The 27,145-nt window shown below is 38.6% G+C and overlaps 1 protein-coding gene across 1 annotated transcript in view; it reads right to left on the bottom strand.

Annotated features, from left to right (window-relative positions):
• Nucleotides 1–27,145, bottom strand: part of LOC122805642 (hypoxia-inducible factor 1-alpha-like) — a 515,864-nt gene that overhangs the window by 146,018 nt on the left and 342,701 nt on the right. The window contains exons 6-7 of the mRNA XM_044075934.1: nt 12,548–12,735; nt 3,933–4,039 (exon numbers count right to left, since the gene is read on the bottom strand). Coding sequence (XP_043931869.1) covers nt 3,933–4,039; nt 12,548–12,735 — 295 coding nt within the window. The remainder of the gene's footprint in view (nt 1–3,932; nt 4,040–12,547; nt 12,736–27,145) is intronic.

The following is a 27,145-nucleotide window of genomic DNA, read 5'->3' on the forward strand; positions in this document are numbered from 1 at the left end:
GAAGAATGACATCCGAGTGACAAGCGGAAGGCAGAAGCAGGACAGATTAAGATGGACTAGACCTTGAAAATGGAGACTGGTTCCTGAACACTGTGACATTGAATGTCATGTCACTGCTGGGACAGTAGAAAGAGGTTATGTAACTGGCTGAAAAGTACCAGCTAGATTTAGTTGGTCTTATCTATACACACAGTATTGGTTCCAATACTAGACTTCCAAAGTGGAAATAGTATCTCTCCTACTCTGAAAACGCCTCTTGAGAGAGGACTTTTGGTGGTTCAGTTTTTGTGCCAGTAAATGAAAAAGTTGCCTCTGTATAACTGTGTGTTGCACAAAGGAAATATCTGTTTGTTTGTTCATTTGTATACACCTTGCAGCTATTCAAAATATTCAGCCTTCCAAGTGACTATGGAGGCAGTGCTCAACAGGGTACATCCTACTGACATTATTTCTACTAAAACAATCCAGCGCTCATGTGTGAAATTCTGTGGATAGGTAAGTGGGTATGATTGATGGAATGGCTTCCTGCATACCATCTGAGCTGATGACTAGTCAAGTAACCAAGTTTTCTTACACAGTGTGTAATATAACTTAGTTTAGAAAATGGCAACAACAAAAGAAGGTGTCAGATTGGCTGCTTATGCACAAATATTAGGCCATTAATGATAAAGTCTGATCTTAAAAAAATGCAGACAAAAAGAGTCCAATAAGGAAGAAATCACTTTACCATTGAACATTAACAAAATCAGCAGGCTACATCCTTAAATGGACTGCATTCAGTTTAACAGTTTCACTTTTACATTTATTATATCTGAGTAACTGAAAACAATGTCTTTAGGCTTTAACTTTAGCACAAGTTAGTTTTAATTGTTTCTTTAAAAATCATAAAACATATAGGATCATAGGAAGTTCAATAGGATCATAGGAAGATACTAGGCTATTGGCCCTGACTCCCTTATAAGCCTAGACAAGAGTTTAGCCCATGTATAGACAAAACAGCACCCGGTGTCCCTGTCCAGGGACATGGGTGGAATCCCAGGGATGTATTTTCTTTCCCATCCAGTTATCCAGGTTGCACTTAAAAAGGGGTAAAGAGGTACTCTGCTTGACTTAGAGAGGGAGTCTATTCCACAGATGGGGGAGCCTCTGGGACACAAATCTGTCCTGCCAACAAGTCCTATTGATGTCACAGACTAGGTTGAAGCCATGTGTGCAGGTTACTCAAGTGGAGCTTGACTTGCAAATATGCAGCAGTCCCATCAAGGCGGGGTCCAAGATCACCCTGTATGCCACACAGAGGTCACCTCTGAGGAGTCTGTATGAAACAGAGTAGAGGGATAAGGTTTTAGCCTATCTGTGTATGGAAGATTTTGGGGGCCATGGATTCTCCTGGTGAGGAACCTCTGTGGTGTCTCCAGCTGCTGCATGTGCTTTGTCAGGTACATTCCAAATGGGGAGTTGTACTCAATAATGGGCCTTATAAGTGAAGAATACAGGGATGTTATGACCTCCTTATCCCTGGATGAGATACCCTTACTTATGAGATGGACCATGTAGAAAGCTTTCAGTACAATGGAAGCAACATGGTGGTCAGTAGTCAGGTTGCTATCAACCTGGGTGCCCAAATCCCTCATGACTGACTGCATGCTTAGGACATTGTTATTAATGTAATAATTTGTGGGGACATCACTTTCTACAAAGGGGATGATGATGCATTTTTTGTATTCAGCTTGAGGCCATCTTTCTGGCACCAGTCATTTGCTTGGGTGAGACCCTCTTGGAGGATGTCCATGTCACTAAGGGAATTGATGACAGTGCCTAGCCTGCAGTCATCTGCAAACTTGGTCAGCCATAGCTTACTGGTTTTGGCCTGCACCTCAAAAAAGTATATCCCAAATAACAGAGGCCCCAAGACCAAACTCTGGAGTATGTCATTTGATACAGGTCTACTGCTTGAGGCGGCTTCCCCTATTTTGACCAGGTGGGGTCTATCTGTCAGCCAGTTAGCTACCCATCTGGTAACATAAGGATTGATGCCTACTTGAGAGAGTTTATTTATTATGCCCAAGTGGGGAAGAGTGTCGAAGGCTTTGGCCAGGTCAAGGTAGTCGGTGTGCACTGTCTTCCCCTCATCCATGGCTTTGGTGACTGTCTCAAAAAAGTCAAACAAATTTGACAGACATAACCTCCCCTTGACAAAGCCAAACTGTGTGGGAACAAGTGTTTGGAGGTTGCCAATGTCCTTGTTAATGAGGTCCATGATAATCCATTCCATGGCCTTGCACATCAGGCTAGTTAGGTTGATGGGTCTATAATTTCCCAGATAGGCGGACACTCCACTTTTGTGTAAAGGGATTACAGTGGCTGTCCTCCACTCATCTGGGACAAAGCCAGTACTCAGGCTTTTTTGAATAGGGCACCTAGTGGTGCTGCAAATTCCTGCCTGAGTTCATGTAGGATGCAGCCTGGGATGTTATTGGGTCCCATGGAGGCTGTATTCTTTGCCTTTGAGAGAGCAGTGATGACCTGATCCCTAGATATAAGGGAAAGGGGGCAGGTACTGGGAATGTCCTGATTTACTGATAGGTATTTAAACACATAAAATTATATTTTTTACAGGAAAGTAAGTCTCTCCATATACTTTTTATACATATAAACTCCACAGTCACAAACAGTTGGGAAATAGTAAAAACTGCCAACATAGGTGGGCAGTAATCCCACATAATACAAGTCATTAACTTTTATTCAATTTTGCTTTAAAAAAGCAAAGAAGAAGCCAGGTCTGTGGCATAAAGGAATAAAGTCCTCACTGTCACACAGGTGACCCAAGTTCAAATAGCAGCTCAAGCTCCTCTAGAAGCTGGCCAGTAAGGATGGAAGTGAGTGGCCATTGCTGCCTCACCCATGCTGAGGGGAGGGAGGCACCTCTGTTGCACCACTTGTGTTACACCTAATGGGAGCAGTAGGTGTTCACTGTGTGGAGCTTGAGCATAGCAAACGTCATCTGCCTCATGCATGTTGTGCAGTAAGCCAAAGGAGATCCAGTGTATAGAGGCATTCTTCCCCTCAGAGAGCAGCATATACACTCTCTGTAGCTCAGTGTGTTAATGCAGTAAGGTCTGTGTAACAGAAAAAGTAATGCAGGGTCTGAATACATATAATGGATTGTTTTGGGGGTTGGCATAATGGTTAAGGTGTTTACCTTATAGACATAAGGTACAAGGTTTGATTTTCAAATGTGATTACTGGCTAGGCTTAAAATGGTCCACAAGAGCAGTTAGCCCAGTACTAACCTATCAACCTATATAGCAGAGCTCAGAAGACTTGTTGCAGGGAAGGCTGTACTCCACCTAGAAAGAGAGCCCTGGAAGATTACCCTGCAGGACCAGAAAGCTGGTCTGCTCTTTATTACTCAGTTCTTGCACGGGAACATACACACTGATGGAGATTCTTGGGCAGGAACAAATGGGTTGTAGGGCTCTCACCTTGCCTGAGGATTCCCAGCTGCCACTACTACAGAATGAGTGAGCTGACTGGGTGCAGGTGGGTAGGCCACCAAACTTGGTTTGGTAAGGAGGGGGCATTAAAAGCAAAACAGAAAAAGCCACTCACTGAAACTGCACTAGGCCAAGAAGTGTAGGTTAACCATTTAAAAAGTCTGTATTGCTAAGTAAGAAATTGATAGGATAAAAATGTGCATTTATTATAATGTACACCAAGATATAGTTTCTAAAGATAATCTATAATCAGCTTTTACCATTTGCTTCATCTCAGGTTTCAGGAGGGACACAGTATTCAGATACAAAAATCTGAGCCAGTCTGGCAGACATGGAGCCATTTAATTGTGTATCAAACAAACCACTATCTGGATTTTTTGTGAGGTGAGTGTGAGGGGATATAACTCTATTAACATGTGAAGTAAGAAGACTTACAGTTGTGATGACTTTTCTTGATGTGGTTCACATCCAGCGCATGGTAGTATCCGTAGACAGAATGCCCGAGCAGCTCCTTCTCCTCATATCCAATGACATCTTTCACACTGCAGGAAAAGCACACAAAGTTGCAAGATTTCATTGTCTTAAACATGCTGTATATCAACATTTTTAGTTTGAAACAAAATTTTTGCTTACCACTTCACAAATTCAACTAACCCTGATGCGGATGTTTACAGTGCAACCCTCAGTTTGAGTAGTTTATATACTCAGTATATCACTGTTACATCAGTTGCTCCGTTCTGCCTGCTGTATTTTAGCTTTAAGTGACCCAGAATGCTCTAGTTAGCTTACCTGCCTTGTTTACTAGGTTTGTTTTATTTTATTTAACATTAACTGCACTGATTTCCAGTACTCAGCAATCTGATTTGTGAGTCATTTAGCAGTTGCTTTAGCTTTTTTGAGAGCATGAAGGTTTTAATGTTAGTAAATCAATCTAGAATTCTATATGAAACAAGTCAGTAGTACTTGTCTTGATACCTGCAATGTCTGTTATACTAAAAGTGCTCCTTCTCTCAAATGTAATTCAGCTCTTGTTGTAAAATGCAAGCATCTTCTCTAGGAGCCTTTTGCCACTTCCCGAGGGTATTGGGGTATTGTCTGCTTCTGCATCAGCTTCTTGGTATCTAATGGTCCAAGTATGGTGTAGTGATGCAGCAGTTAGCATTGTTACCTCCCAGCAAGAGGTTCTCTGGTTTGCTTCTTGGCTGGGGTACCTTTTATGAGGAGTCTGCATGTCCTTCCTGTATTCATGTGGGTTTCCTCCCAAGTTACAAATACGTGTCTGGAGCATTTCTTCCTGGGCCTCTGCTGAAAATTGGCTCGTTCCAAGTTGGACTTTCCTGGTAAACAAATGTTAAATAAATAAAATAAAGTGCATCCTACTCACATTTAACTGAAAAATACATAACTTATTCGATAGATTAATAATCTCCTCAATGTGATTTTTTTATTGAATAAATATATCTCCTGGCAAGTCAATGTTCCATGACATTATATCACAAAAGCAGTCTTTGCTGGTAACCCAGGTGCAGTCTTCCCTCACAGAGAAACTCCTGCAGTCTGTTTCCTTAGCTGGACTGCTTTATTGCGCAGTTTATATTTTCCCCATGTTTAGGTGTTTTTTTACTACTCTGCACTTACAGTCTGTACAGTGCTAAACATCTCTCCAGCATGCTTAGTGACTGTCACTCTTCATTATATTAACTTAATTTCATAGTTCATTATTCCTCCAGACATCTCTATTATTGTGTTATTGTCATTTGTATTAATTGTTTCTGTACACAAACACAAACAGCTGGCTCCCAGTGTTGGCTAGACATCTACTCCTCAACATTCTCACATTCAAAATTCTTGATGAAAAATACTGGCTCCTCCTTAATAAACTTAGCATCAGAAAAAGCTACATTTTTAAGGATTTGGAATGCATTCAGATTCCAAATGACACCATTTACTCTTTCTAGCTGTGACTGTGGTGTAGAGGAATAATGCCCTGACTAAGAGTCAGGTGACCTAGGTTTAATTAGCTGCTGTAGCATCTAAGGTGCTGGCATGGAGGATTGGTGTGCCCTTTTGACTGGAGGGGAAGTGCATGTACTCGAGCCTCACTGTTGTGGTTTGATTCCTCTGTTGTCTGGTGGGGACTGAAGAAATAACCATAACATACTACTTGATGGTGGATGGGGCTTACAGCAGGCATCATTCTGTTGTATAAGTAAAAGGCAGTTGAAGCCCATTGCACATTTTATCCTAGCTATGTTACTGAGTATGCACAGGGACAGAGAAAAATAGGAGAAAAAAAAACATTCATTGTCAGTTGTGTGATGCTGCCCCAGGGTCCTTGATCTCCTCACCAGTCCTAAATATGGGTGAGATTTTACCTGAAAGAGGCAAAAGCAGGTCCCATAGACTCTGCAGATGAGGACAGGAATGGGAGGTAGCTGATGGTTACCTGTGGAGAGTCAAGAAACAGAGTAAAATATGTACATGCTAGCCTGAATACCACTCCATATGAGATTAGAAGAATCAATCAACATCAGTCATTCTAAGTCTCTAAAATCTAAAAGAAAATAAAGTTAAATTGCAACTCTGAAGACAAATTCCATATTTATGTGTGCATTTAATTTGTTGCTATTATTTATTTGCTACATGTTTTTCTTGTTGATAGTTGTAGTTATATTTGTTATAATACCTTTCTTATTTGTGGATTTTAGGTATTGTATTTGTATTCTAAATACTTTTGTTATTTGACTTTGTAACATGTATGCATCCCTTCATCACCAAAAAGAATGTCATCAAATCACAAGGCCTTAGGATGGCAAGAGTTTCCAAGGAGTTCAGGGATTTCAACACAAATATGGCAGATCTGGAGAGATACTTCCTAGCCAGGGGATACAACCAGAAATTCAACAAGGATATCCTCGACCTCATTATCTATAGAAAGAATCTGGATCCCACCCAGTGAGATAATAGCTCAATTCTCCCAACCAGGAGCTCTAACTTTAATGAAAAGAACATTATAATGGCCCTCTCATTTTTCTATGGACTACAGGGAAATCATAAACTCCATTAAAGACCTGCATAATCATCAGTAACAACTCCTTTAACAAGATTCTACCAAATAAATCACATTTTCCATTCTTAGAAACAGGGGCATTAGAGACTTTGTTGAAAGCATCAAACCTGAACTCCAGTCAACTCTCCCAGCTGGTGTCTTCACCTGTAGACCTCCCAATTACAGCTACTGCCATTATATGAGTGAGGACTCAGGTTTCTTTTACCCAAACACCAAGAAATACTACAGAAGCAAAACCTACAGAAACTCCTACACTGAAACCGTTGTCTGTAGAGAACAATACCACCTTTGCCAAGCCTTCTACATAGGGAAGACAATTAACAAGCTCAAGACAAGGCCTGGCTCAAAATGGCAGCCGAGATGAACATTACATATCTCAAAACATTTACTGCATCTGGAATCTCCATAGCTTAGAAAAACTATAAATACTAAACCCCTGCTCATACAAGACAATATCTGCACCTTGTTTTATTTATTTATTTTTTGTTAATAAGCCAACCACACACAAACCCCTCATGGTTTAATCGATATGATCTGCATGGCAGTATGGGTAAATATCCACGGTCAACCACCCCATTCAGTAAAACACATATAACCAACTCTAAATGTTTTTTCTCTGGTGTCCACTTAGTTAGCCAGATCCAAACAAAATTATCAAATCAAGATTTGATATATAGACCTAAGACTGGTTCTACCAGCTCACAAACCACTAAAATGTAATTCTAGCAATTTAGACTCTAATAAAATCCCCTCATAAAATGAAAAATTAGGGTCTAATACCTGGCTAGAACACTGGACAAAAATAAAAATTACACACACACACACACACACACACACACACATATATATATATATATATATATATATATATATATATATATATATATATATATATATATAAGTACTGGCAAAACATAAAAAAAGGGTGTAAGCTATTCACAAGATCTCAAACTAGCAAGCACCATATATAATTTATTTTATTTTAATTTTAAATAAGAAGCACCTCCACTTGCACAAAGGCTGTTAACTATAACCATGATAAAAGCCACGTGGTGAGCTTACAGAACATATGCCAGTTGCAAAACCTATACTTAGATCCACACTCACGAGACTTTTCTAATATTGTTTGTGGAGAAATTTGGTTGAAAACCCAATTGTTAACATTTGACAAGAGGCAGATTTGATGAAGTGTTTTCCAAAGTGAAAGCGCTGATATGAAGTTGCTCCACCTTTTACATATTAACATGATATTAATGTTGTTAAAAGTACAAAAATTTTTCCCATCTGGAAACAGAAACGGTGATTAAATCTGAAAAATAAACATGATATTTTTAAAGATAAAATACAATAATGGAGTTAAAGGGATTAAATACAATGGTTTATTATAGACTTTGAACAATGGTAAATAATATAACTATTTGTCACTTGACCTAAAAAGGTGGGGAAAACTGTGAGGGTTCAGACTACAGGAGTGTCACATCACTATTGGCATGCCCCTAGGGTGAACCCCTCCCACAAACACGGCCACTTTTGTATATAAAAATACGGCAATAAGACAATCCTGATTATTCACCTCACAGAACTCATCTGCTTATTAAAAATAAAGGATCTACTTCAACCAACTGGACTGCTTATGGTGATTTTTTATTTTTTTTTTTTTAAGATTTGCGCTTACTGCATTGGCACCACTGTACTTAACTTTTTATTTCTGTTTCTTGAATAAGGAAAAGTGACTGTCTAAATAAATCCAACAAGGTTGGTACAAACTCTGGTATAGACAGTTATTATACCTCTGACTAACATGGAAACTCGAACATCAAACAAAAAAAAACTTCATTGTGCCTGATCACGGTAAAGTGGGCAATCTCTGATTTATAAAATAAATTCTTATAACACCATTTGTTCATTCATTCATTCATTCATTCATTCATTCATTCTCCTTTTACCCCATTAATCCAGTTCTGGGGCAGGAGGAGCTGGACCCTATACCCCACACACTGAGTATAACATAGAAGAAGCAGTCCAGAAAAGGTGCCAACCCATCAAAGGATGCACATATCACACACACCTACCGGCAACCAGAAAGAACACATTTTTAGAATGAGGGAGTAATTTGGATTTCTTTGCAAAAACCTCTATAAACACAGGGATTAGATGCAAACTTTACATAGAAGGCACACCAACCAAGAACTGAAAAAGCAAGCACTTTGAAGTATCAACATTGCCCACTGCACTACTGTAACACCTACTATGATACCATGTGATCGCTTTATAAGTAGTCATAAGTGTTTTAAATGCACAAATGAAATTTTGTAACTTTTATCTAGAGTTCACCTACCATTTGGACTAAAGTAAACTACTGAGGTAAAATTGTCTCCTTACTTTTTTCAATTATATGAATGTAGTAACAATTTTACTTACATACAGTTCTTTCACAGTGTCCCATATAATTTATATCAGCCATTGAGTTATAAAACATGTATTGCATATATTATACAATCAGAAGAAAATGCACTCAGATTTTGATTTCTTAGTGAATAAAAATGAAAGGATGGCAGCTACAGACCAACCTTACTTTTTTATTTAATGGTCATGCACATCCACAGGATCCCCTTGTCTGATTTTTTCAGATTTACAAATGTCTGCCTTATATCCTTTCCTTGAAAACCTATCTCACATGGTTTTCTGTAGCATTAACATCCCAGGTGATCACAGTTCATCTAAAGAACTCCAGAAAATAACTTATTTGGGATCACAGATGAGGTTTAGTTAATCTCATACTGTGAACTTGGTTGAATTGTTCCTAAGTCTTCAGTAAGCAGTGCATGTGTGCTCTGCCTACATACCTCTAAAACACTTGCTAGTGCATTGTTAGTTATTTAGAGTGGTTCTCATTTTTCAATGTCTGCTAAAAGGAGACAGTATATGATGAACACCATGATCTACCCCATAGAAGGAACACAGACCATCTACTGCTCTAATTTCCTCCCAAGCTGGAAGTACCAGCTTCCAGTGTCTGTTAAAAAACAGAATCACTGGTGACCCAGTCAGGTACTTGCTTTTGCATTTTGGACCAACTTGTCCTCTACAACATTTGATATTTTTTTCTGGCTCCAGATGCACAAGTTTGCAGTTAAGAAGGTAAGGGTATATGTTCTGTGAAAATAGTATCCTACGTTTTCTAACACTACAAGCTAACCCCACAGGGATATAATCTGCAATAGAACATCAGTTTTAAGAAGGTGCTTGTGTTTTACTCCATTGCCTTTATGCTAAAACTACAGTGGATATAAAAGGTGTACACACCCCTGTTAAAATGACAGGTTTTTGTGATATAAAAAAATGAGACCACGATAAATCATTTCAAAACTTTCCCACCTTCAATGTGACCTATAATCTGTACAATTCAATTGAAAGACAAACAAATCTGTTAGGGGAATAAATATAAAAAATAAAAAAACATACAATAAGCTAGTTGTTTAAGTGTGCACACCATTAAACTAATATTTTGTTGAAGTGCCTTTTGATTTAATTACAGCATTCAGTCTTCTTGGATACACACCTGCCATCAATTAAAGACACTCTGATTAACCCCTAATAAAGTTCAGCTGTCCTAGTAGGATTTTTCCTAACATTTACTCAGTTGCCCACTACAGCAAAAGCCATGGTTTGCAGAGAACTTACAAAGCATCAAAGGGATCTCATTGTTGAAAGGTATCAGTCAGGAGTAGGGTACAAAAAAATTTCCACATCATTGGATATGCCATGGAACACAGTGAAGACAGTCATCAAAAGGTGGAGAAAATATGGGACAACAGTGATGTTGCAAAGAACTGGACATCCCTCCAAAATTGATGAAAAGACAAGACAAAAACTGATCAGGGAGGCTGCCAAGAGGCCCACAGCAAAACTTAAGGAGCTGCAGGAATTTCTGGCGAGTACTGGTTGTGTACTAAATATGACAACAATCTCCCGTATTCTCTATATATCTGGGCTACGGGGAAGGGTTGCAAGATGGAAGCCTTTTCTTACACAGAAAAACATCCAGGCCTGGCTAAAATTTGCAATGCAATACATAAAGTCTCCCAAAAGCATGTGGGAAAATGTGTTATGGTCTGATGAGACCAAGGTTGAGCTTTTTGGCCACAATTCCAAAAGGTACATTTGGTTTAAAAACAACACTTCACATCACAAAATGATCACCATCCCAACAGTGAAGCATGGTGGTGGCAGTATCATGTTTTGCGGTTGCTTTTCTTCAGCTGGAACTGTGGTTTTAGTCAAGGTGGAGGGAATTATGAACAGTTCCAAACACCAGTCACTTTTGGCCCAAAGCCTTCAGGGGTCTGCTAGAAAGTTGAAGATGAAGAGGAATTTCACCTTTCAACACGACAATGACCCCAAGCATACATCCAAATCAACAAAAGAATGGCTTCACCAGAAGAAAATTACAGTTTTGGAATAGCCCAGCCAGATCCCAGACCTAAATCCAATAGAAAATCTGTGGCGTGACCTGAAGAGGGCTGTGCACAAGAGATGCCCTCGCAATCTTTCAGATTTGGAGCGCTTTTGCAAGGAAGAATGTACAAATATTGCCAAGTCAAGATGTGCCATGCTGATAGACTCCTACCCAAGAAGACTGAATACTATAATTAAATCAAAAGTTGCTTCAACAAAGTATTAGTTTAAGGGTGTGCACACTTATGCAACCAGCTTATTGTACATTTTTTATTTTTTATATTTTTTCCCCTAACAGATTTGTTTGTTTTTCAATTGAATTGTACAGGTTATAGGTCACATTAAAGGTGGGAAAAGTTTTGAAATGATTTATTGTGGTCTCATTTTTTATATCACAAAAAAAACTGGCATTTTAACAGGGGTGTGTACACTTTTTATGTCCACTATATTTCTTTGAAAATACTTTGCATGTGTTTTACTTCACAAATCTACAAAGTAAACATTTCTAAATGGTCTAATTATTATTAAATTAATTAACTACTGGTTAGTTTTCTTGCCAAACTGTTAATTTAACAGTTTGGTAATTACATAACATTACATAACTAATTTGCAATTACCCACATTAACCAGGCATAATTAGAGTTGGGACCCAAAGTGGCATATGCACATCCTGCCTGCTCATTAGTATTAATGCCATAAATATGTTACTCTATGTTTAGTGTACTGCCTTTGAAAGCAAACTTTAAACAATTTTTTTTACATTTCACATTTAAACTTTAACAACAATTAGACCATTAAAAAATGTTTACTTAGCAGATTTGTGACTTAAACACATACAAAGTAGTTGTACAAAAACAGCTGTAACATAAAGGCAACAAAGTAAAACATAAGCTATAAATATGCCTCTGTAAATTTAGTCTTCTTTGTTTAGAAGCAATTTTTGAAATTATTTTATTTGTAAAATGGTGTGAAATGTCCTTTGGTTTTTGCAAAAAAAAAAAAAGTGTTTACATACATAAAGGTATATGCAAACACTTTTTTATGCAAAAAAAGGTAATTCCATGCTTTTATTTATTTTATTATTATTTATTTTATTTTGGCATTTTTTAATCAGGTATGCCTGACTGAGCCAGAGCCCATTGTCAGTGGAAGCCCAGACGAATAGCCCCATGTACAGACAGATTACAAACTACAAGCAGAGGATAGCAGTAGTTACAAGACATTTTTAACATACATGAGTTTTTAAATACAAGATTGACACACTTAGATTAAGTACATGTCAAATAACTTACGTAGATTGTGGAGGAAACATAATTGTTACATCATTAGGAAGAAGAGAGGAAGCTAGTAGCAGTTAAAGATGGTTAGACAAAAGAAATTGCAGGAAGAGAAACAGTAAGGGGGAGTGCAGGTGAGCAAGTAGAGGAATCAGTTGAGTAGAGTTTAGACAGTTTAAACTTGATCTTTAATATTTAGTACTTGTTCTGGAAAAAAGTTTTCTTTGATTTCATTAAGAACTAACCTTTTGTCACAGAAGGTGAATTTCATGTCCATGCTATGGCGTGTCAGGAGCATCTTGTTGTTTAAAGTTGCCTCCAAGTCATTTGGAAAAGGAATTGGTTCACAAAGAAGGACCAAACATCCCCAACAACCTTTCATGGTGCCTTGAAATGATGGGAGCAGCTTTATTTTTCCCATACAGTGCATCACCTAAACAGAAAAGAACATATCACTTATAAGATGTTTAAGTAAAGGCTTTCTAGCTTTAAGATCCAAGCGAAGGAAAAGGCAGCCATTTTTGTAAGGTGAATAAATGAGCAGGGCAACTAGTGTGCATCCCTGTTTCTGTTCCCCATAGAGTATCCCACACTTTAAGTTTGGGTTCCACCAATGACTAGCATCAATTAGTTCTCAGCATTGTATTATATGACATAAATGTTACTTCTCGAGGACAGTGCTAATATGTTATATTCCTACACCTTCATGTTGACTCTCTTAGTCAAGTATTTATCCTGAAATCGAGATCTGACAAAATACTGTACATGAGTTTTTTCCAGGGTCAGAAAAAATTATATGTTACCATGTAAAGCACTGTTTCACTTTCTGTTTCCTGTTATCATTTGCTATCTCATCTTCCCTGTTTCATCACTCTTAAGTAAAAAAAGTATCTATAACAGTTATTAAAATTATACTTGATTTTGTTGTGGGGAAAACACTCATGATACTTATAAAATGTCTGAAAAAGACCTGATGGTATTAACATTCCTCTTCTACTGGGACAACCTGAACTTTTATGTTTTTTGTGTTTTGTTACAGCTATACCAATCACTAACTTCTAAGGAAAACATTCAGTCTTTTGCAAATAAAGATTTTACTTAACTTTTTCATCCGTTGTTCTGCCATGCTGCAGCCATGATAACTCTTAATGCAATATGCAAAGTTCAGACATTTTCAGTATCAAAATGATCTGTTTACTTGTTAAGGTTCATCTCTTATAACCAGTCCTGTAAATCAGTATTTCCTCCAATGGAAAACTTGATAAACTATTATTCATGGAAACTTACAAGTTTTTCATGATCATTTGCTCTGGATAATCTGAGGGGTATTCCAGGATCACAGATTTGATTACCAGTTTAATAGAGCCACATGACATGACAAGAAAGACTTTATGAATAAAACCAAGATTTTACAAGCTGCGTTAGTCCTGTCCGCAAGCCTGCAGGGTAAAACTTAGACCACACAGCCAGCCTTGGATACATGGATGAACGCTGTTATTATAATCTGAACTTTCTCTAGTGCAGAGGTAGCAATATGATAATCTGTAACTGCAATCAGTCAATAATGCATTCTATAATTATGTTTGTAAAGCTAACCACAATTCATACAATATTATTTCATATGAACAGTGAGTCTAATTGACAACAAAAAACAATTAGAAAGGGTCCCAGAATGTCTACAGAGGAAGTGCTTATTGACACAGCACCTGAATTACTTCAAAAACTCACACTCATGCACTGAATCCTACAGTACAGGAGTATACTAGGAAAAAAGTCTGAGTCTAGAGGGCTGTGAACAAAACCTTGGGATCACCAGCAACAGAGACAGCTAAACACGGGGACAGTGCATCCATGAAGGCTGAATGGCAGCCAAAATCTCCTCTAAATAAATTGGACACTGCTCATGCAGGACCTTAAAAATTATCTAAGCACCTGCAATTAATCAATTTTCTCCTGACCCTCTTTAGGAAGCTAATCCCACATATCACAAATACAATAGAAAATTCACAAACAATCCCTTATGAAGAAATTGCTACATAAATAATATAACAAAAAGAAAAAAATGTTGGTTTTATGTAAGCTATCTTCCTTCCCTGAATATAAAAAGAATATCAAATTGGTTAGAAAAAAATCTCAAACACTATTTTAAAATATGTAACACTGTCTGGGAATTATAAATTGCCATTCCCACCCAAGGCAACCATAAAGCTTTATTTTACTATGTGAGGAGTTTCAGAAATGACACTCAGTTTTGCCCTGAACTAAAATCCAATGATTCCACTTTCTCTGATTCTGAGACCATCACCAGCGTCCTTGCCAACAAATACACCTCCAACATGACCCTTTTGCCATATTCTTCAATCACCTTATTATTCCCTCAATGAAGTCACATCATTTCTATTAAAGACCAGACACAGCACTACTGTGGGTCCTGACAATGCACCTGGCTTCCTCCTGGTAAGCTCCAAATATAACTTTGTTGCTATAGTAGTCCCACAAATCCAGGTGGTTTTGTCCATAAGTCCCACCAGTATCATTTGCAAGATCATAAAATGTATCACATCAGATTTCATAAATGATATTAAAAGGAACCTTTGGTCGCTTGATCCAAACCAGTTTGGGTTTGTTAAATGTAGGTCTTGTCTATTTAGTCTAATCAACGCTTTTGACTGAGTTACAGAAGCAAAAGATATGGGCTATGCTATGAGTATGTCTTATCTGGATTATCTAAAGTCTGTGATACAATTCTTTTTGTAGGTATTATCAAAAAGGTTACTCAACATAACATTAATTCTTCCATTGATTGCTGGATATCCAACAGTGTCACTGACAAGAATCCTACAGAAAGAGTCAGGAGTACAACTTTTCCATAAAAGCATGATATCTGTGGAGTTCTCCAGGGCTCTTTCTTGGGCCACCTACCATTCAGCATCTACTTTTCTGATGGCACAATAGATTCCTAACCAAACAAATCCCTTACTTATGGAGCAAGCTTCCTCAACATGTCAAACAATGCAATATACTGGCTGCATTCAAAACTACTCTGGATGATTGAATGGACAATTGTAAATTCAACTCTAGGTGTGTGGCATGGCAATCCTCAGTCAGGAAGCCTAACTTATCCAGTTATTTTGGGCTTAGCTGATTAGGCTTCTCAATGGTCTTCTGAGTTGCATCCCTAGTACATACCTATGAAACTATGATAGTACAAACCATAATCACAATGAGAAATTCCTGCAAGTACGGCAAGTGCACAGCCCAAAAAATCATAAATGCAATCAAGAAAACACAAAGGCCAGCACACAAAAGTGTAAGGTGCCTCTATAATATATATATTTATTTAAACATAAATTAGGCAGGACAGATCGGTTTTGGCCGAAAAGTAACTAAGCCTTCCTCAGTGTTAGAATTATGCAACAAAGTCAAGGCTAATATACATTAGTGTAGTAACACAACACAACAAATGTCCCGCTGATTGGTTGGCTATAACTGTTCATTTAAACTTGGTGGAAATAACCCCCCCAGCTTAATTATCCACTTTTTTCTTTTTTATTCAATATATCATGCCAACCTAATTTATTAGCTCGGTCCCCAACTTTTTTGTCAATAATAGTAAACCTGAAAGAGGCTCTAGTGTTAACCTGCGAATGCTTAAATAGTGCATTGCTGGGTCTTTTTAGCCTGATGTCACTAAGGTGTTCGGATATCCGTAACCTCACCGGACAGGAGGTCTGATCGATATAGAAAATGGAACACGTACAAGTGGCCAAGTATATAACCCAATTGGTTCCACAGTTGGCCACAAATCTAATGTCAAAGACCATCCCAGTATTTCTACTTGTAAACTGTTTGGACTTTGCCACCCTGACACAGTGAACAGAATGACAACATGGGTAGCACCCCTGCAACAACTCCCCAGCTAAAGTGGTTTGAGATTGTTCCCCCCAAACCAAACCCTGTTTATAATGATTAAAGTATGAACCATGGTTTTTCCTCTATGATAACAAAAAATACATCTATCATTAAGGAAGCCTGATAGCCTTTCATCTGCTAATAGTATATTCCAGTGTTTGTTAACAGTATCTAACAAAACGTTGGTATTGTGTCCAAAAGTAGTGATCAATCTGAGTACGGGTTGACCAAGTTGTTGTTTATCCTTGTATATCAGGACGTCATTCCTATTCATGGAAGATGCCAAATTGCTGGCAGTGAGTCTTGTGCCAGTTTTATATCCCTGGGACTTAAACCTGTTGATAAGGTCCTGTTTGTAATGTTGGTATTTATCTGGGTGTGAGCAAATTCAGCTTATATGAAAGAACTGTGATTTGGGAATGTTGCGTGTAATGTGAGGTGGGTGAAAGCTGGAGGCATGTAATAATGAGTTATATTGTGGATACTTGTGAAAAAACTGGGTATCCAAGGTGTGGTGATCAGAACATCCAAAAAAAGTGATTTGATCAACATTATAATTGACAGTGAACTGGATACCCCACTTGTTACCATTAATATATTCCATAAACTCATGCAAATACCCCCCCATCAGCTTTCCAAAAAATCAAGCAATCTTCTAAGTAGCATCTCCACATATCAATTTCCTCAAGATATAAATTGTTGGTGACATCATAAATCAATTGCTCTTCCACTTAAGCCATAAAAAGGTCAGCATAAAATGGGGGCAAAATAAGCTCCCATAGCCGTGCCCTGGACCTGCCAGAAACATTTGCCATGATAATAGAAGGTGTTCTTTGTAAGCACATGTTCAGCAAATCAAATAAAAAATGTGTTAAAACTGGGTGGATAGAGCTCGGCTTGGTAAAGCCAATGTTCAAGGGCTAATAAACCTACCCAGTGAGGAATATTGGTATATAGAGATGCTACATCAAGGGTACATAACAACCAACCTGACTCTAGTTGTATGATTAACTGTAGGAAATGGATGGTGTCCTGGATATGAGATCTAACATGTTTGAGTAAAGCTCAAAGATGTTGTGTCAAGAACTGTGACAATGGTTCTGTAACAGATCCACGACCAAATACAATTGGTCGTCCAGGGGGAATCATATATTTTTTTGTGGATTTTTGGTAACAGGTATAGATATTGATGCCTAGGCTCAGGGACAGTTAAATGGTACAAAGTGAACTGACAAATAATGCCTTCATCCCTCGCTAACAAAAGAAATTGGTCAATTTGTTGTTTAAATTTAGGACCAGAATCCAAGGGCATATGCATGTAGTACCGGCCATTACTCAACTGTCTCTGGGCCTCGGCATCATATTTGAACCAATCCATGACCACTATGGTCCCACCCTTATCAGATGGTAAAATCACTAGATCCTTGTTTTGCTGTAAATCCCAAATGATCTGTTGTTCAGTCCTCAAAAGGTTGTGGGGCTTGGTCTTAAATTCCCAGGACCAAAAATGTAGATCTTTGAGAACCATATGTTGAAACATGTAGACTGAATGTTGCATAGGTGGCATGAATGTGGACTCCTGGAATCTGAAAATGTCAGAATCATAAACAGTAGATGAGAAATCAAAATACAACCTAAGATTCCATGTTGTTGTTGTTGTTTGTCTTTTCCCGGTTAGGGGTTGCCACAGCGGAACTCCGGTCCGCTAATGATTGGCAGTAGATTTTTATGGTGCCAAGTTGCCAGCCCAACGTCCATCCTTCAGCCACTCAACCACAGGGAGGACATGCAGACTCCACACAGAAGGCACTCCATCTGAGAATCGAAGAGGAGAACCTCTTGCTGTGAGGCAACAATGCTATTGCTGTACCACCGCGGCTTTTACAACCTAAGATTTAATAATCAGCAAAAATCAATAACATCATGTGCTAATCAGTCCTCTGAGACAAAAAAAGTGGGTACAAAGTTAAGTCCTTTATTTAGAAGTTGTAATTCAGCTTGTGTGAGTGATGTTGAGGAAATATTCAAAACATTACTGCAGGTATTTATTTGCATGTCATCACCTTCAATAGAGTTTCTACACTGTTTATTCCCGTGATGCTTTCTCCCTTCCCTCTGTGGCATGCCCCTAAAGGGGTATCAGAATTCTTGCATTTTGGGGCTGGAGGCACTGCAGTGTATTGTGCCTCAGAATCCATCATGGAGGAGGAATCATCTGCTGATGTCCCACTCAATAAGTAGGGTTTTTTTTTTTCAAAATGGACCTAGGCCTCTTCCTTTTCGAAGGTTTCTTACCCACATTGCTGAACTTAACATTTTTATTAGGACCAAAAGGATTCCCCCACTCATAATCATCCCTATCACATTGAAATTTCCTCATTTTCTTATCCTTCAACTGTTCTTCCAAGGACAATAATTCCTGGCTTAGCTGGTTAAGGCAAGTAGTGTAACATGCCTGCCCCTCAAATTTTCTGGTTTCTTCACAAATGGAGGCAACTTCTGTAATGCTAGAATCTATAGGTCGATCATAATAAGCAATAAGAGTGTCCACAAAGCCCATGGATGCCTTTTGTTGAACAAGGGCCCATTGTTCTGCAAGTTCCTCATCCGGATGAGCTACAAGGGGTTGAATACGGATCCTTAAACCCCTGGGGGAAATCCCTTTGGTTTGGTACACTTTGAATAATCTTAAATGCCAAACATTGGTCTGTAAGACCCTCATACTCTTTGTTAATTACTGGAAAATTGTTGAGCAGATATGCTTAACAACAGCCTTATCTCCCATGTCACTCCGGTTTCTCCCTGGTCCTAACCCAAAAACCCCCAAGTCATCTCTATCAGCTGATAACCCCCTAAGGAGTTGAGTAAGATCCATGATATAACAATGTGATTGATGTAATAACATATATGGGAGGGCCAAGATGACACAAATGATGTCTGTAACAATGTACCCCTGGTAATAACCAAAAATGGGTTAAAAAATTAACCTGAATGTCAAATCAGATAGAAGAATAATGGACCTTTCAAGGTATCAAATCAAATGTGGGCAGACACAAATATAGTCAACAACATCCGTATAAAAATATCTATATAAATAAAATTGTTTCCTGCAAACCAATCGAATATCACTGGGCTGGGTTTAGACTCCACCAACCTTAAATGGGTTTCCCCCTATACAATTCAAAATAAATATGGGAGACAATAGTAGCCAGTGCATTCACCAACCAATAAGGAAAAGATACTATATCGAGAACCAGAGTTCCAAACTTGTGTGGAAACACAAAAGTGCATGGCTAGAAACACCCATAAAAATACCAAAACATCTATTAATAATGCAGACCAAAATTTAGGTAAACCGATATAGCCACTGCAAAAAAACATACTTCATAGTACAATAAAGGTTTTGCTTTCTAATAACCGCACTGCTACGTCTCCTTCAAGTAACGAATTGACACCTATAACCTCTTTGTGAAAGTCTAAAGAACTCTTCAAGAATGGCAATTGGAATAAGGTCAGCAAGGAACCAAAAGCCAAAAAGTTTTATATGTAAGATGTATTGTGCCTACCCCCATTCACATTGTTCATTGTTGGTCCCTAATTATGAAAAAGTGATATCATAACTACCTATCCTTATTATTAAATGAAATAAAAAATGAGCATATCAAATATCAACCTCAAACTATCGCATATCACAATGAAAATAATAAAGGGAAGGCCTGATGTGACAATATCAGATGTATACAAGGTTCATATATCACAATCATATGAGTATCAATTAGACAAAAAATTATATTAATATTCAGATAATATCAGAAAACTGACAATGTCTAGCTAATAAACCATTCCCGCAATAATAACTAGCCAACATATCATGCAAAACATAAAACGTTTTGTACCAACATACAAAAGGGATCAGTGTCCTGAAAGAACAATCAAAATTAACATAATTATTGATAAAATGTACAAAGAACATCAATAAATTATGAATTTGTCCATTTGGATTCTGGTGCTGCAAACCATTGAAAGTAAGCCTACAACTAAATCAGTCCTGAAGTTATTTCGTCATGCCGATGTGCAAACATGTGTCCAGATCCTCAACAAATGGTAAACGTGTTGTAAATATAAACGATTTAACCACACATGCCTCTCATACAGTTGTTATGCACAAAACATATGCCCAAAACAGTGTCACCCAAGTCTGAAACAAAAAAGTTTAAAAAATCCAGGCCCAAACCAGATCGGTGAGTCCTGCTTTGAACACATCGGTTGAGTGACCAAATATCCAGATGTAACAAAGTCCAAGTCTACTGTGATGAAAGTATAAGTTATAAAATAAGTAATAACAGCCTCAAAACATATACGAAACAATAGCGAGCTCACCACAATGATTCCCTGGCTGTATAAATGTGATACCAACTCGCGAATGGAAGGCAAGAGCTCATAAATGCATGTATGACTCCAAACCTCTCAGAAAAAAGTGCCAAACTCACCCCAATGCTTTCTGGCCATATTAATATTAATCCTATTTGTAGATGAGCAAAGACAGATTGTGAATTCGCAAGGCTAAAAAAAGTCTTATTAACAGTGGTGTTGGATTAAAATTCCAAACTGCCAAATGCCTCCAAGCAAGCTCACGATTCGGATCCACACTGGCACATACAGGCTAAAGATTCCATCTTTATCTCCGTGCATCAAAAAAGATGAATAGATAAGGCAAAACCCACTAAAAATAAAAATAAACCCACCAGGCTAATAAAGGCAGGAATCCCCGATAACAGTTAGAGGCACCATACATTGCAGGCCAACAGCAGGAAGAAAGACAGGACCACAATGAGAAATTCCTGCAAGTACGGCAAGTGCACAGCCCAAAAAAATCATGAATGCAATCAAGAAAACACAAAGGCCAGCACACAAAAGTGTAAGGTGCCTTTATAATATATGTATATTTATTTAAACATAAATTAGGCAGAACAGATCGGTTTCGGCCCAAAAGTAACTAAGCCTTCCTCAGTATTAGAATCATGCAACAAAGTCAAGCCTAATATACATTAGTGTAGTAACACAACACAAGTCCCACTGATTGGTTGGCTATAACTGTTCATTTAAACCTAGCGGAAATAATCCCCCCCAGCTTAATTATCCACTTTTTTTCTTTTTTATTCAATATTATCATGCCAACCTAATTTATTAGCCCGGTCCCCACCTATTCTGTCAATAATAGTAAACCTAAAAGAGGCTGTACTGTGAACCAGAGAATGCTTAAATAGTGCATTGCTAGGTCTTTTTAGCCTGATGTCACTAAGGTGTTTGGATATCCATAACCTCACCGGACAGGAAGTCTGACCGATATAGAATGCGGAACACATATTATAGAGGCACTTTACACTTTTGCGTGCTGGCCTTTGTGTTTTCTTGAGTACAAACCATAATGACAATCTTAAAAAAAATTGCTCTTGACAAAGCAACAGTGCAGAGAACTGAGAATAGGTAAATTACAGCTTCAACTCAGACTTCAGTAAGGTTGTTTACTGCCAAATTCTGCATATGCTACAACCTGTCAAGCACTGTGATTGACAGTCCTAGGTAGAGAATGCTATTGCAGCCTACATGAGATATGCCACCACCTGCTCAGCTATATAAGTCCTCTGATGGAAAAAGGTGCATCTTATGGATGATGCTCCTTAATTCCTGACATGACTACAAGATAACAGACATCTTGTCCTAAAATGACAGTTGTCAGGGACCGCACTGAGATCAGAAACCTTGTACACAAACTCCAGCTTATGCATGCTGTTAACATTACAGGGATGAGGATCTGTAAAGGGCTTAAGTCTGACCATGGCAATAGCCTTAGAAGCTTTGTACTTTAGCCAGGTAGATAGTCATGAAATTATATTTTCAGCATAGTCTTCAATCATGCTTAAATAATTCACATGCTCCTGAGGAAAGGAGAGATACAACTTGGTGTCATTACTGTAAAGTTTGCAGATAAGCAAAGTCAATAAGTTGTAGTGTGGATATTAGTCATGAAATTATATTTGCAGCATAGTCTTCAATCATGCTTAAATAATTCACATGCTCCTGAGGAAAGGAGAGGTACAACTTGGTGTCATTATTGCAAAGTGTGCAGATAAGCAAAGTCAATAAGTTGTAGTGTGGATATACCGAAATTATTGGACCCAACACAAAACCTGTGGCAGTCTACAACTGAGAGAACATGCATCTTCTTCTTCTTCTTTTGGCTGCTTCCATTAGGGGTCACCACAGCAGATCAACTGTTTCCATTTCTTCCTGTCCTCTGCATCTTGCTCTGTCGCACCAACCACCTGCATGTCCTCCCTCACCACATCCATAAACCTTATCTTAGGCCTCCCTCTTTTCCTGTTACCAGGCAGCTTCATCCTTAGCATCTTTTTCCCAATATACTCTGCATCCCTCCTCAGCACATGTCCAAACCAACATAATCTTGCCTCTCTGGTTTTGTCTCCAAACCTTCCAACCTGGGCTGACCCTCTAATATACTTATTTCTAATCCTGTCCATCCTCATCACACCCAGTGCAAATCTTAACATCTTCAACTCTGCCACATCAAGCTCTGACTCCTGCCTTTTTGTCAATGCCTCTGTCTCCAACCCATATAACATAGCTGGTCTCACTACCCTCTTGTAGACCTTCCCTTTCACTTTTACTGGTACTCATCTGTCACAAATCACTCCTGACACTCTTCTTCACCCACTCCATCCTGCATAGTACTCTCTTCTTCACCTCTCTTCCACACTCACCATTACTCTAAACTGTTGATCCCAAGTACTTAAACTCATCCACCTTCACCACCTCTACTCCCTGCATCCTCACTATTCCTCTATCGTCCCTCTCATTCACACACAAATATTCTGTCTTAGTCCTGCTGACCTTCATTCCTCTTCTCTCTAGAGCATATCTCCACCTCTACAGGGTCTCCTCCACCTGTTCCCTACTCTCACTACAGATCACAATGTCATCTGCAAATATCATAGTCCACGGGGACTCCTGTCTGATCTCATCTGTCAACCTGTACATCACCATTGCAAATAAGAAAGGGCTTAGAGCTGATCCTTGATGTAATCCCACCTCCACCTTAAACGCATCGGTCACTCCCACCACAGACCTCACCGCTGTCACACTACCCTCATACATATCCTGTACCACTCTTACATACTTCTCTGACACTCCTGACTTCCTCATACAATACCACAACTCCTCTCTAGGCACCCTATCATATGCTTTCTCTAAATCCACAAAGACACAATGCAACTCCTTCTGACCTTCTCTGTTCTTCTCCATCAACATTCTCAGAGAAAACATTGCATCTGTAGTGTTCTATCCTGGCATGAAACCATACTGCTGATCACTAATCATCACGTCCCTTCTTAACCTAGCTTTCACTACTCTTTCCCATAACTTCATGCTGTGACTGATCAGTTTAATCCCTCTGTAGTTACTACAGCTCTGCACATCACCCTTATTCTTAAAAATCGGTACCAAAACACTTTTTCTCCATTCCTCTGGCATCCTCTCACTTTCCAAGATTTCATTAAACAATCTAGTTAAAAACTCTACTGCCATTTCACCTAAACACCTCCATGCTTCCACAGGTATGTCATCTGGACCAACAGCCTTTCCGTTCTTCATCCTCTTCATAGCTATCCTTACTTCCTCCTTGCTAAGCCACTGCACTTCATGATTCATTATCCGCACATCATCCAACCTTCTCTCCCTCTCATTCTCTTCATTCATCAACCCCTCAAAGTACTCTTTCCATCTGCTCAACACACTCTCCTCTCTTGTGAGTACATTTCCCTCATTATCCTTTATCACCCTTACCTGCTGCACATCTTTACTAGCTCGGTCCCTCTGTCTAGTCCAGGTCCTTTTCTCCCTCCTTAGTGCCCAACCTTTTATACAACTCTTAATACGCCTTATCCTTAGCCTTCACCACCTCTCTCTTTGCCATGCACCAAGAGTAATTAATGCCAAATTCACCTCTGAATATGACTAGCAAAGATAATGTCACAGATAGCACAGCAGGATCCCTGTCATTGCAGAATGAACACAGGGTCAGCCTTGTCAGATGCCGAGACAGCTCAAGTAGACAGGAACAGAATAATGCTTTTGATCCTGCACCGCTAAAAGGCTTCTAATCACTTCAGCTGAGCAGCAGGTTCCTAAATGTTGCTGGCCAACTTGCATTTCCTGTTTGGATAAGTGAAAAGAAGGCCAAACAGCTAATGGGCTTTTAACTGATGGCAGTGAACTGTCTGTGTTTCAGCATGCATCCCAAGCTCTTAATTAGAATACAGCAGTTCCATGTCAGGTTGTGCCCACATTCAAGTAATTATGCTACCTCTAATATTAGTACAGTTTTAATGTGAGAAGAGCTGAGCTGCCAGAATATTTGCAGCAAATTGTTTTCTTTCATGTGCCGTGTCTTTACTTTTTATATAATGTTTTTTTCATTGTTTCATTCACACTTTGTTCAATGGCTGGCTTTATAGCTTTCCTCAGCAGCACAGTACTTTTTGGTAGATAGTCATATGGAAGATTTCACAAGGCTAAAGCATTTGTTTCGCTATATTATGGCTTTTCCATTTCACCTAAACTCTGAAAATACTTGGATCTTAGCCATCACTTCATCTGGTCTTTTCTGTTTTGTCCACAATTGTTTGAACTCTATTGATAGACAATCAACTTCTGATGCTTTTTTTGTAAGCAGGGCAATTCTGTCCTGAAGGAACTATTTCACTGAATGCTCTCTTATTTCCTGCTGTCCACAGTTTCTCACTTACTAGCTTGTGGCTGCTAGTTTAACTGCATATTTGCTAATATAGCTTCATGATTACTTTAATGGTAATTCAAAATGATTCAGATTAAATTAACCAAAATAATTTCAAAACACACACCTGATTTAGGATTTTTGAAATGCACGTCAGGCAATACTCTGAAAACCGCCATTTAACTTAGTTCAGCTCATTACATGCAGTTGTATAAAACATATCGCACAGAGGGTTGAACCTCTCTCTGCCCCTCTTTCCTTACTCTCATCCTAGTCTTATTCTGTTGAGGTGCTCCTGCTACTTGTTGATCAGCTTTCTTTTTTGGTACCTACTAAATCATTTAATCAGATTTTAGGTTACGACTCTACATTGATGTAATGCTGAGTCAACAGTCACATCGAGCTAAAATTGCCAGGAATATTTTTTTCAGAAATTCTGAAAAGTATGCTTCTGTTTTCTGGAAGATGGACAGACATTTCTCTGTACCTGTGCTTCAGACTAGTGGTGGTCCTTCAGGCTACTGGTTGTCCAGTAAAAGGTATATCTGGCTTTATACTTGTAGGAGAAGAAAGGGATGACAAATATGCCCTACTGTATATATCCTTATGTACTATAAACCTATTTCTATTGAGTTTACTCTTGTCTGTAAAGTAGTAAACATGTCTAGACATTCAAAAGCATGAAGTCACACTATCCACATTATTTTACCACAAAGACTGTGAATCTCACCAAAGCAGAAATGGTTTTATATATTTTTAAGGCTGAAAGGGATGTTTCCTTTCTAGGATGGAATTTGCAAGTCATTCTACCATCTTGTTTACTTTGCAGCACACTTTTTTGTTGTAGTGTTTTTTGTGTCCCCTCTCTTGCATCATTTTTATGGCACTGTTATCCAGGGCTTTACATTCACAGCTGTTCTAGTGGCTAATACTCCCCCCCCAAGAATTACTTCATTAATCCACTGGGGCCGCCATGAAAACTAAGGGTGTCCTGGTGGTCTCAGTCATCCACATGCATTGGATAGCTTTTTTCTTCATGCCATGCACACTCCTCCTTCACTCCCTCCATCCCATGCAATGATACAGTTGCATCCGAGGCATGGCCATGCAACAGTGACACTTCAGCATACCACATTGCCTCCACAACAGTTCCACCATGTCCACCTCCACCTACTCTTTGGACAATGCCATGCAACATCCCCAGCCCTCACCAGGGATCATCGCAAGAGACACCTATATCACCCCATTACCTCAGGATGGTAATGCCCTTCTCTCCCTTATGCTTCATCAGTAGCCCAAGCCACTAATTAAACCTGGGTTACCTGAACCATAGTCAGGGTTTGATCCCTAATTGCCACCTGAGCAGCTACTTTGTACCACATTTGCTATTTTCATGGTTAATGGTTACAGGAGGTAATGATACCAGTAAGCCATCGCTGAGGAAAAAAATGTATTCTTTTAAAATAAATAGCTTTAGCTTTAGCTTACATTATTGTGTAAAAGTTATACTTCATAAGTAAACAGGATTGCAGTGAGGGTGCAGAGGTTCTCATTCCAGTTTATCTAAGATATTGGTGGGTTTACCACAAAACATAAAACAAAATCTCATTTATGTTGATTTTACACAAGGAGGCTGATGTTTGTCTTGCAGCAAAAAGAGACTGTTAAAGGGTCATTGTTCTCTGTTAATCCTTCCACAGCAACAAACATCTTGTTATATTTTTCACAGCAAATATTTGGTCTGCACTTCACCAGAACCTGTTGTATGGAGTCCTACTTAATTTACTTTACAGTGCCTGTTAAGAAAGCATTATTATTATATCTGATCTTGCATTATATAAGGCTTTACTAGTCTGCTGAACTGACATCGTAGATGCTGCTCTCAAAATGGACTGTATTGTAAATTCTATAACAGGCTACGTAATTTAAAAGCTGAATTAAAGGCACATTATGGCGCCTGACTAGTCTAACTTTGTAAGATTTAGTATTATTTTCCAAATTATCCAGTAAGGAACCTGAAGTTAGGATTTGAGCCCAACTAAGCAAATAAAATGTAGTTAAAAATGCTAATATTAATGACGAGTGCAGTAAAAAATGTCAATTTTTTTTAGTAGCAAAA

This window comes from Protopterus annectens, chromosome 6.part1 (genome assembly GCF_019279795.1).
Source record: "Protopterus annectens isolate FY-2018-M chromosome 6.part1, PAN1.0, whole genome shotgun sequence".
Classification (NCBI taxonomy): Eukaryota; Metazoa; Chordata; order Ceratodontiformes; family Protopteridae; genus Protopterus; species Protopterus annectens.